This window comes from Lathyrus oleraceus, chromosome 2 (genome assembly GCF_024323335.1).
Source record: "Lathyrus oleraceus cultivar Zhongwan6 chromosome 2, CAAS_Psat_ZW6_1.0, whole genome shotgun sequence".
NCBI classification, from domain to species: Eukaryota; Viridiplantae; Streptophyta; class Magnoliopsida; order Fabales; family Fabaceae; genus Lathyrus; species Lathyrus oleraceus.
The window spans coordinates 470,204,476-470,216,730 of record NC_066580.1 but is presented as its reverse complement, the minus strand read 5'-3'; the positions used below and the strand labels follow the sequence as shown (position 1 = coordinate 470,216,730).

General features: G+C 34.1%; 1 protein-coding gene across 1 annotated transcript; it reads left to right on the top strand.

Moving 5' to 3' along the window:
• The first annotated feature begins 1,487 nt into the window (after positions 1–1,487).
• Positions 1,488–8,705, top strand: LOC127120492 (uncharacterized). Its single transcript, XM_051050938.1, has 10 exons — positions 1,488–1,721; positions 1,978–2,194; positions 2,454–2,611; positions 2,721–2,866; positions 3,401–3,463; positions 3,553–3,645; positions 7,109–7,270; positions 7,434–7,537; positions 7,914–8,077; positions 8,169–8,705. Exons 1-10 carry the CDS (start codon positions 1,619–1,621, stop codon positions 8,414–8,416), a joined length of 1,458 nt encoding a protein of 485 aa, XP_050906895.1. The 5' UTR covers positions 1,488–1,618; the 3' UTR covers positions 8,417–8,705.
• The last annotated feature ends 3,550 nt before the right edge of the window (positions 8,706–12,255 follow it).

The following is a 12,255-nucleotide window of genomic DNA, read 5'->3' as shown; positions in this document are numbered from 1 at the left end:
CGTGTCCTTCAATAACGGTTTGATCTTATCAATTTACACCTCATTCGACTGGGTCAAGAATATCTTGGGAACTCTGAATTTCACTAAGACCCAAAATTTCATGGTTTTTGTCTGACTACAATTTCAACCATTATAATAGCTCTTTGTTGACAAATCAAATTCGTCGAAATCTTCATGGTCATCACTAACCATTTTAACTTTTCACTAAAACCATTATTACATGATTCTTATCACATTCTTGTAATTTAATGTTGATTTCGAAAATCTGAGATAACATTTATATACGTCATTTTTTACAAATGGATTGTATGGTTTAAATCTCGTCGTATAACATGATACACAACACTTATAAATCTTCATCTGAATACACATAAACAAAACATAACATGGACTATTCTGTTCTGATAGGTTACAAAGATACATCTCCGTAAAATAAACGGAGATACATCTCCGGTAGAATAAACTTGTAAAATAACTTCCGAGTGTGACATATTTGTGTGAATCATAAGTTTTAAATAATGTTGACATTAATGTCGAAATGCAAAATTTGAGAGTAATAACTAGAATATAAACTGAAATCGAAATGCAAAAGAAGAAATAAAGTGACTGAAAGTAATTTAATTGCAGAAAGTGATTTGAACATAAAAATGTTAATTTGTAAAAAGTGGAATGCATAGGTATATTCTCAACTGTTTCCTCAATCACACATATATTTTGAGTTTTGTAAAATTTGCGTACAATTGCGGACCCTTAGAACTCAAAATGAATGCTACTTATATATTAATCCTAAATTAACCGTCTATAATGGTCGACTAAGCAGAGTCTTCCACGTCTTCATCTCGACACAACCTTCGTCTTCGACAACCTTTTAGGTATCTTTCAATAATTGATTGATCTTATCCATTTACACCTCATTCGACTGCGTAGAGAATATTTTGGGAACTCTGAATTTCACTAAGACCCAAAATTTCATGGTTTTTGTCTGACTACAATTTCAACCATAGTAATAACTCTTTGTCGACAAATCAAATTCATTGAAATCTTCCTGACCATCACTAACCATTTTGACTTTTCTCTAAAATCATTATTACATGATTCTTATCACATTCTTGTAATTTAATGGTGATGCGAAAATCTGAAATAACATTTATATACGTCATTTTTTTTCAAATGAATTGTATGGTTTAAATCTCGTCGTATAACATAATACATAATACTTATAAATCTTCATTTGAATACACGTAAACAAAATATAACATATACTATTCTGTTATGATAGTTTACGGAAATACATTTGCGTAAAATAAACGGAGATGCATCTCCGGTACAATAACCTCGTAAAATGATTTTTGAGTATGATATATGCATTAAATTGTTACAAATATGCATTTCTGATTCATTTAACATTTCAAAATGCGTTCGGAGATTCATCTTGAAAATTTATGAATATATAAGTATTTTCTCATGGTGCTTAAGGAATATATTACGTATGATGCATCAAGACACATCTGAAATGTATGAAATTGCATAATTACCCTTAACTTTTTGCTTATTTGGAAATCAGGCGCCACTTCTTCTTCTTTACCGTTTATACACTGTTCTGATCTCAGACACGGCGATGGCGTGCACTCACACTTCCCAATCTGCTTCGTTTCTTCGCCTGATTTTCCTCTGTGCTTCTGCACTTCTGGTATTCGCCAATGAAAATGAACACTCCCTCTGTAAGCATTATTTTCCCTTCTCCTCGTTTTTCCCTTCATTATTCAACTATAGGGTTTCGTTGTGCTTTTCCTTCCAAGAGTATTTGTTGTACGTTTACTTTTCTCTCTTTCGAGATAGTTGGTAGAGTGTTTCATGTACATTTTCAGGATAAATAAGGATAATATCTCCGTAGGGAAACAAAACCCTAATTTCGTTGATGATTTTGAAACTTTTAATTATTGGTTTCCATTTTTGTGTGTGTGTGCGCGTGTGCAGTTATTGTTCAAAATACTACAGTGCAGCTATTCCGTGGTTTTCCTGTGGGAAACTCTCCTGGTTCCAAGCCTGGTGCTACTGTTATTGTTGAAAGAGTTCATTTACATGGTCGGTCGAGGTTTAAAAACTTAGGAAAATATGCTCACTCTGTGAAAGTGAAGTTGTTGCCTGCAAATTCAAATGTCCGCGTGCCAAATATAGAGGTTTGCTTCCATAGGTGAGTTTGCTTTGTCTATTGTGTGTGGTCTATCTACCGTCATGCATCTTATCATGGGTTTAGTATATATTGATTTTTATTGGTGAGCTGGAATTGGACATGGTTATTGTATTGAAGAGTGCACGTGATGGTAACAATCATTCATTCTAGGGGGACTTATTCGCTGTTATTGAATATAAACGAATCATTGTGAGAAGTCTCCTCAAAGGATATCCTTTTTTACAAATTGATCTAAAGATTTTTTTTAAATATTTTTCAGGAATGCATCTCTCGCTATAGGGATGTGCCCACAAGGCCAGTGGGAGAAAGTTGCCAAGGGATCTTGGGTTCGATCAATGTCTCCTTTTGACCATAAGCTCTTAGATATAAGAACGGTAGGCTCAACACTGGAGAATTTTGAGGTGTCTGCTGAAGAAGGTAAGTTGTTCTTAGTTGATGATTAAAGTTGCATAAGTGCTATTGATAACCCTTTAAGAACAATTATGTCTAGTACTACTACTAATATGACATTTTCCCTCCTTTGCAGAATTTTTTGCTTATCGCATTATGTTGCTAATATTGGGTGTTACCCTGATGAGCTCGGCATCCTTTTTAAGCCAATCTTTAGCATTTTATTATAGTAGTGCAATGGCAATTGGAATAATTCTTGTGATACTGATCATTCTTTATCAGGTAACTTAGTATGTTCCTCAATTATTGAAATTTGGATTGTTTAACATTCAATCTTATGTTCTGTTTATTATGATTTTTTTTGGAGCAATTGACCAAATTATATACTTCAACTCCTCCTCTTGAAACATTCATTCTCTTGCCCTGTTTGTAAATTATCTTGTCTGATGATTTTTTGTTTTTTGTTTATTTTGGATGATTCCAGTGGTCAAGGTAACACTGATATTGTTGATTGCTGAAACTGTGTTGTTGATTTTATAATTTTAGTTAATCCGGTAGGTTAGGAGGAATCATTTTTTGAATATCAAGTAGATACAGACTAGAATTTATGTAGCTACCTATCTAGTTTTAAAATATGGATACTTGATTTTGAGGTTTAGACTTGATTTCTCTATTAGATTATTACTTTGATGCCTCACTTTCAAACATTCGTAAGAAACCTGAGATTTATCCAATTTCAACCAATTTCTGATATTTAATTGCAATTGTAAATTTCTTGTTGACTTTAATGTGAAATTTACCTCTTCTAATTGACAGGGAATGAAACTTCTTCCTACTGGCCGGAAAAGTTCCTTTGCTATATTTTTATATTCATCTGCTGTAAGTGTAACCTCAGGACACCTCTCCAATCGTATATACTATTTTATAATGAATGTGGATCATATAATTTCAAATGTTATTTTAATCAGATTGGCTTGGGGACATTTCTCCTCCGTTATATTCCTGGTTTGGTTCGTTCAATACTTTCGGAGCTAGGAATTGATGAAGACATGTATAATCCTGTATGTAAGTCATCCCCGTGCTTTCTGCTAATTTAGTTAAACATCTGCACTAATTTTTGTTATTTTACTTGACTTTATTCATTTGTGTTCTAAATTATGATTCTGATGGTTTGGCTCACATCTTTTGTCTTTAAACTTATTACCTGCCGAAAAAACTCCTGCTATGATACAGTACATTGAAGGGTGATAAGATTTGTGTTGGGTAATAGGAGGCCCATGGGAAGATGGGTGAATACGAGGGGGGTTAAACAGAAAGGGGATGCTAACAGAACTATATTTGTCTAAACATAGAACATACGGGGGAGTTTGTTAGGCCTTTAGAAACATTCAGACTTGAGGCGAGAAAGTTGCTCGCAAACTCACCTATTGTTTGTACACTCTGGTTATATTTATCAGAGGATTCTTGAATAATAACTAGGGTTCCAATCCCTATTTTGTTCGTTCACTTTGATCCTTTTACCTCTTTGATACTATCAAGGTGAGAATGGAAGAAAATATGAGAAAGTGGAAGAAAACCTGTTGAGAGAATTATTAGAGAATCTGATGTTTATTTTCTGATTCAAAGAGATGAAATCGTTGCAGTGATAGATAGGATTATTGTTTATAGGATACTCCTACAGTAGATGATAGTTGCAACTGCCAACTGCAGTTTTAACCGCCAGCAATATAATCTTTTATTGGTTAACTACGTGTAAAGTGTGCACATGATTAAAATTGTTTGCAATCCATTAAAATGAATCACTGTAAAGGGATAGTGACCGGAAACTGTGAGCAGTAATTGATTTCTTGGTGAAGTTGGTTAGTGCGGTAATCGCCTTGTGCATTTTGCGGTGTCACGATCACTTTACAACGGCTCATTGGCGCTGTCTGACAGTACTAGGCAGGGGGGGGGGGTGCAGGGCCAATCAACAGAACCTGAGTATGCTGAAATACAGTAGAGCAGAAAAAGTAAACGCACAGATATGAACACTGCAAATAAATCCATTATGGGTCTATCATGCATTGCAAAAGGCTAATTCCGCGATTTAAACCTGTGTGATTTCCTGGTCATCCAGTAGCAACTCTAGCTGCTGTACCAAAACTTTTCCTTACAGAATTTATGGCATGAACTATTGTCCTTGGAATTGAAACATGCAGAATTACAGTGTCTACATTTAGTTTATTAGACAAATTCAGTAGATGACCCAAATGAACAGAATGGAAATACTAAGAATATTATTTAGTATGAAAGAGTCTAAAACTCCCCCAAATGAAAGATATCCTCGTTCTCACCTCCAGTTCAGATATTTGGCACACCCATATGAATAGTTCCCTATCATAACAACGAGAACGGAATATTGCCGGCTGCCTAGTCCTAATGCTATCCCTCTTGAGTAAAATCTTTAAATGATAGGCACCTCTCCCTGCGGCCTCATCATTTGTGCATTATGTGCTTGTCATTTGCTCTCAAATTTGTTTGCGTTTTAAAATTTTTGAAAGAGTAAAAGAAGAAAATAATGAAGGGTTTAAAAGAAACAAATCAGAAAAGAAAGCAAAATGGGAAAAAGTGTATTTTCTCTTTTTATATACTTACCTAGTCTTTTCTTTCCCATCGGCAAACTATTTTCTCTTGTTAGTCTCGTATTGGAAAAATCATTCTCTTTCTCTTTCCCTTGTATAAATATTTGATTTTCAAATCCTAAGTAAGGTAAAAAAAAGATTTAACAATCAAGTTTAACACCAAAGATGGATCCTAAGTAACTCCAGTTTAACTACTTATGTAAGAATGAACGGTGAGTTGTGCATGTCCGGTTTGAGAATGCTTGTAAGACCTGGGGCGTCGGGCTCTTCAAGCACGATAGTGGTGTTTTTATTTTTGTAGCAGTTTTTCAATTTTTTAGTTGGATGATGACACTGTATAGTGGATACAATGATTACTGTTAAGAGTTCCATATTGGATAATATATGGCCTGAACATGTGTTTATAAGTGGGGGCAATCCCCACTCTATCAACCGGTTTTGTAGGGTTGAGTTAGGCCCAACCACATTTCTTAACATGGTATCAAGAGTCTCACTTAAGATCCGGTGGATCACCTACTATAGTTTCCGCTATCGGGCCATCCACCATTTATTTCCACTCTTCAGTTGTCTAGTCCTGAGCGTGAGGGGGGTGTTAAGAGTCCCACATTGAATAATATATGGCCTGAACATGCGTTTATAAGTGGGGACAGTCCTCACTCTATCAATCGGTTTTGTAGGATTGAGTTAGACCCAACCATATTTCTTAACATGATATCAAGAGTCTCGTTTAAGATCCGGTGGACCACCCACAATTTATTTCCACGCTTCAGTTATCTAGTCCTGAGCGTGAAGGGGTGTGTTAAGAGTCCCACATTGTATGGCCTGAACATGTGTTTATAAGTGGGAGCAGTCCTCACACTATCAACCGGTTTTGTAGGGTTGAGTTAGGCCCAACCACATTTCTTAACAATTACAAAAAGGTAAATATATTTTCCAGAATGTACGAACTGAACATTCACGGTTATAAGTGAGGACAGTCCTCACTCTATCAACCGGTTTTGTAGGGTTGAGTTAGGCCCAACCATATTTCTTAACATGATATCAAGAGTCTCGTTTAAGATCCGGTGGGCCACCCACAATTTATTTCCACGTTTCAGTTATCTAGTCCTGAGCGTGAAGGGGTGTGTTAAGAGTCCCACATTGTATGGCCTGAACATGTGTTTATAAGTGGGAGCAGTCGTCACACTATCAACCGGTTTTGTAGGGTTGAGTTAGGCCCAACCACATTTCTTAACAATTACAAAAAGGTAAATATATTTTCCAGAATGTACGACCTGAACATTCACGGTTATTGTTATTCTTCTTTGTGGAGACGGTCCAACAGAGGCAATTACAGGAAACAGAGAATTGTAAACTGACAAATTGCAATAGAAACTGCATGAAACTAAACAAGCCTCTAGGACTTAGAGAGCATAGTCTCTCCGAAACCAAACCTATTGAAAAATATCCTCATCCCTGCTCTGTCCTAAACTCCTATTTATAATTTACATAAAATACAATAACCAGGAACTGCTCTCCCATTTCATAACTGCTACATAAAGCAGTTGTTAATCATTAAACAAACAGCCTATAATATACTAGTTAAACAATTTACTACAAGCCTAATTGTATCTCGAGGTTTCATTCTAACATAGATCCTTGATAAGAGGCCTATTACTAACATATGCCTCAAGAGAAGTTGAGATTGAATAGACTCCAAATTTGGGATATTCAGCTATCAAACAATTTTACCTATAGAGTTGATCCCATTGTACATAGTGAACATTCTTCTTTCTTGCAGTCACCCTTTAAATTGAATTTGTTACACGGTTTCTATAAGTATGCAGTATGCACTGCTTATTATTTTTGCCCTTTCTCATGTAGATTGTCTTTAAATGCTTAACTCATGAAATGTCAAATGCAGCTGGCAATATTTTTGCTCACTTTTGTTGCCATAGCTGGGGCTTGGTTAGGATTTTGGGTGGTCAAAAAGCTTGTCCTGACTGAAGAGGGATCTGTGGATTTAAGCACTGCTCTATTTGTTGCATGGGCCATAAGGATTTTGGCCGCTATTACGATTCTTCAGGTTTTTCTTTTATAACATTCTGATTTTTCTTTTTATTTATTTACATCTTCATATTTCCTTTATGTTGGTTTCTTGCTTCATTTTAACATATCTGTTCTACCTGCATAGAGTAATACAGTAGTAGCACATGATTACAAATTTAACACGAGTATGTTGTTTCCAGAGTTCTATGGATCCTCTGCTGGGAACATCGGCATTAATATGTGGCTCACTTTTTCCCTCTTTGAAAAGGGTGCTTAGATTGAGATTCATACGCCGCTTGCCCAGGTTAGTCCACAGTTTTATATCTGGGGCTTCCTTCATAATTTCCAATAACCAATAACAAAGATATGACTTTCAATAGTAGAGATGTTAATTGTGATAGTACACATGCATTCCTAAATCTCACCACGATAAAAACTTTATAGCAGCAGTGTCTTTTTTTTATTTTTGGTAGACATGCCACTTTTCTATCTAAAGTGAACAGTGCTTATTTAAGAGGAGAGCTAAATTCAAAAAGAGTGTAACTTTTTATCTTTGATGGAACGTTGTAAATTACAGTAATTTAATGTATGTTTTAAATTTACATTTATCAGTCTTTAGGTTTTTGACTTTTAATTTATTATACTATACATCACTCTGAGATCATGAGATAACTTTGTAGGCGATTATTTAAATCACCCAAGAAAAACAGGAGACCCCATGTTTATAATTTGTCACCTTTTGATGATGAAGATGACGAGCATTACGACAATATAGAGGACTCTTCACTTAAACGGCCACAACGTAAAAGCTCCCCTATAACCCCTTGCAAATCTTCTGAACGAGGTTTGATCCATCTTTTAAATTCCATACAAATTATGTCACTTTTCAGTTTTCAACATAAGCTGTGCATAACATGCTAAATTTGTGTCACCAGGCTTCAATAGGTCGCTACCTAAAACGCTGACAAAGGAGTTATATCCATCCATCATACACACTACACCTGAAAGAAGAAAATATTCAGCTGCAGAATGGGATGAGTTCACAAAGAAGTCCACTGAAAAAGCCTTGGAAGAGCTTGTTCAATCTCCTGATTTTGGTAAATGGTTGTCCACCAATGCAGATAGGATTAGTGTGACGCCCAACTCCGGAACTGATCGGCCACGCAGGTGGTTGTGGTCTTGAGCCACTCGTGTTTTCCCACAGAATGCTGATAGCTTCATTGAAGTAGCTTAGAGAAAGAAAGAGGGTTTCATGCCTGTATAATAGAAGGGCAATGTTGTAGATTAGATAAGCTTTAATGGTGTATATTTGTTGTGATTAGTAGTGTTGTTCACGGTTTAGAAATATGTAGATACTCATTCTCTTTAGTCTGTGCTAGTAGAGTAGTAGTGGTTTATCACTTTCCGGTTTCCCGTTTACTAGGAATGTTTCGAAAATTGCTTATAATGGACCATATTGCCTTTGGTTTAAACCTATATTTTTTAATGCTTAAATAAAATTAGAAAATAAGAGAAGATTGATTTGATTTTGTAAAACTGTTTTTTGTTTTTAAAATTAAATAATTAAAAAATTTGTTTGATATCTAATTTTATAAAAGAAAAATTATAATAATTTGGTCCTTTAAATTACTAAATGTATGCATCGTTATCCTTTTTTTATCATAGACAATAATTGTGTAAAGATTAAACTAAAAGGCCAAATTGTTAAAGATAACTTAAAAACCGATTTATCACATAAAAATATCTTTAAAATCTTCGGTGTAATTATACCTTCTATCAATATGTTAAGATCTGATATGTAGTTTTTAAATCCTCTTTATGCATACTACGCATAAAGGTTGCCAGTGGACTTTGAAAAACTGCAATTAGTACACTAGTACTAGCTTCATTCGATTTTGTATTCGTTGTTTTAAGTTTAATTATGCATTACAAAACAAGAGAAGATCTGTATCTTTTTTTATAAAGTTATTTGTTTTTTTCTTCTAATTATAGATTTGACTAAATGTCACTTTAAAATTTGGAAAAGACATGTGAATAACAACTTCAACAAAAATTTTAAAAACCGACATAGAAAATCTCATTGTACTGTTCTTATATTATACTTTCTCCGTTCTTTTTTAAGTATCATTTTTTGACATTTTACACATACCAAGAAAACTAATCATTATTATTACTTTTTCAACAACAATTCTTCTTTTATCTATAATAACCTTAACTATTTATTACATTCATTTTGTTTTTTTCTCTCTCTCTTAATAATTACCTAGGGATAATTTTGACAAAATACAAGGAATATTACATTGAAGTAGTTTGTAAGTGACAATTAAAAAGAAACAAAACTTTTTCAAAAAAGAGACACTTAAAAAGGAACGGGGATAGTATGCAATTATGCAAGACTAACTCAATTTCTATTAAAATTTTGTATGATTTTATATTTGACAATACTCATCGCATATAATTATATGACTGATCTCACAAATCCAAAAATATTTGTATTAGTATTTTGAGATGCATCTTCCAATATCTTATATCACACTAGCCCTCATATTTTAGTCAACCATCCTATTTTATTAAAATCTATTTCGGAGATGCATTTTCGTATATTTTATGTAGTGTATTCGAATATGTATTTTCGTAAAATTCTTTATATTTATTTATGGTATTTTTATTCACTGAGCTAATTTTTTTAATAACTTAGTGACGATTTCAAATATGCATATCCGAAAATGTTAAACGAGAAATTGAATAAAACACCAACTTACATTTCTTCTTCCTCATGATCAAACTCAACTTCACTGTCAAAATCTTTAAAAAATTTCTTTCATTCTCAATCAAATTTTCAACACCAAAACTTCAATATTGTATTTTAGCACATCAAATGGAGCAAAATAAGATAAAATTTAAGGTAAAGTTCATTCATTTCATGCCTCATTCCTTGCACTAATCTAGCTTTTAGCTGAAAAAAGAACGTTGAGTCCATATATGCATCTCCGAACTAAGTTTCATGTGTTCTGAAGATCCATCTCTCGATGTGCTTGATACTCTAGGTTTGTAATATGCTTTTCTATTATGATTGGTATTAGATATGGTGCACCCGAATATGTTTCCCAAAAAGGATGAATGTTAAACTGAATGAAGTGAAAGATGATGTTAAATCAGATGAAGTGAAGGATGATGTTAAACCGAATGAAGTGAAGAATGATGTTAAACCGAGTGCTAGACCGATTATTGTCGAGGTAGATGTTCGTGAATAATTTAAAAGTAATCAAGAGTTTATTGTTCGTGAACATATGCTACAATGGGTCCACATGCAAGCCACGAAATCAGGGTTGCCGTTGTAATAGGAAGGTCTGACAATGATTCCGATAGAAGATAAACATTTGTAATAATTAGATGCAAAAGAAGTGACATGTACCAACCACCGATTAGGAAGTTGAAACGTGATGACACTAGATCGAGAAAATGTAAGTGTCCGTTTAAATTGCGCGGATACTATAAGGCAAATAATACATGAAAATTTAATGTTCTTTCTGTATACATAATCATGCCTTGTGTCACAAGCTATCCGCTCATCCCATTGTATGTCACTTTATTTCGGAGGAGAATGAACTTGTTTCAAACATGACATTAAACATGGTGGCGCCGAAAAACATACTTGCAACTTTGAAATAGAAAAAACCTCAAAATCTTCCAAATATTAAGCAAGTATACAACGTGTGTGCCCGAAATAATAAGGCGATAATAGGTCCAAGATCTGAAATGTAACAACTCTTGAAGCTTTTAGATGATGACCACTATGTTTCTAGGTACAAAGTTTGTGAGGATAAACTCAATGTTCGAAATATATTTTAGGCTCATCCTGATTCCATCAAGTTGTTCAACACATTTCCCACTATGTTCATGATTAATTCAACATATAAGACCAACAAGTAAATGCCTCCACTTCTCGAGTTGTTGGTGTTACTTCTACGGACAAGACTTTTTTAGTGGATTTTTCATTTTTGGAATCCGAAAAAGAGGACAATGTTACATAGACTTTGGAAATATGCAAGACTATGTTGAAGGACAAAAAAACACATGCAAAATGTAATTTACACCGACCGCGACACCAGACTGATAAATTCGATTGCAAAGGTATTTCCTACATCGTATGCATTACTGCGTTAGAACATTAACTAAAAGATAACATCTTTTATTCATAGTTGGTTTGAAACACATCTCAAACGAAATTTTATTTTATTTTTCATAAAGCCAAGCAAGAAGATAAAAGAAGTTCAAATAGCTCAAAGTATGGTTGTACACTTAGGAAGATATACAAGCTTCCATGTGCTTGTTTAATTTAAAAGGGAGATAAAACTTGATAAAACGATACGTATGGATGAAGTTTAAACTCATTGGAAAAGGATGATAAATCAAGTATAACTATTACGATAGAATGTGAAGTAGTCCAAGAAAGATTTTTGAATGTTGATGATAACATGAAATTGCACATCAAAGAGGAACCGAGGAAGATTGCCTATCAAGAAACACATACTTGAAACCACCCTCGGAACCATTAAAAATGAAAGGTTCCCCTAAAAAGGTAAAACCTACCAAGAGTGTGTTGGAGCAAGATTTGTTTATACCCTTAAAAGGTTTTGATGATAACAAAGTATATATAGAACAATAGGATTTACTAACATTTTGTTTAAGTGTGCATAATCACAAGCATATAACTAATCATGATTGTTAGCATATGTGAAGAAGCAATGTCTACCTAATTCTGATTGATCAGAATTTGAAGTGGTTTATTAGTATCTGAAGGCATCAGACTCTGAAGGCATCAAACTCTGAAGGTTCAGACTCTGGTCTCAAGACTCAGCTTTTGATGAGAGCTCATATTCTGAAAGGATGAAGGGAATTTGATTCGTACATTGTACCAAAGTAGTTTTGTCTTATCAAAGCCCTAGATTTATGGATAGAGTCAACTAGGGTTTCATTTTACAAGGCTTAAGAAATAGAGATGTGACATCTTCAGTTTAT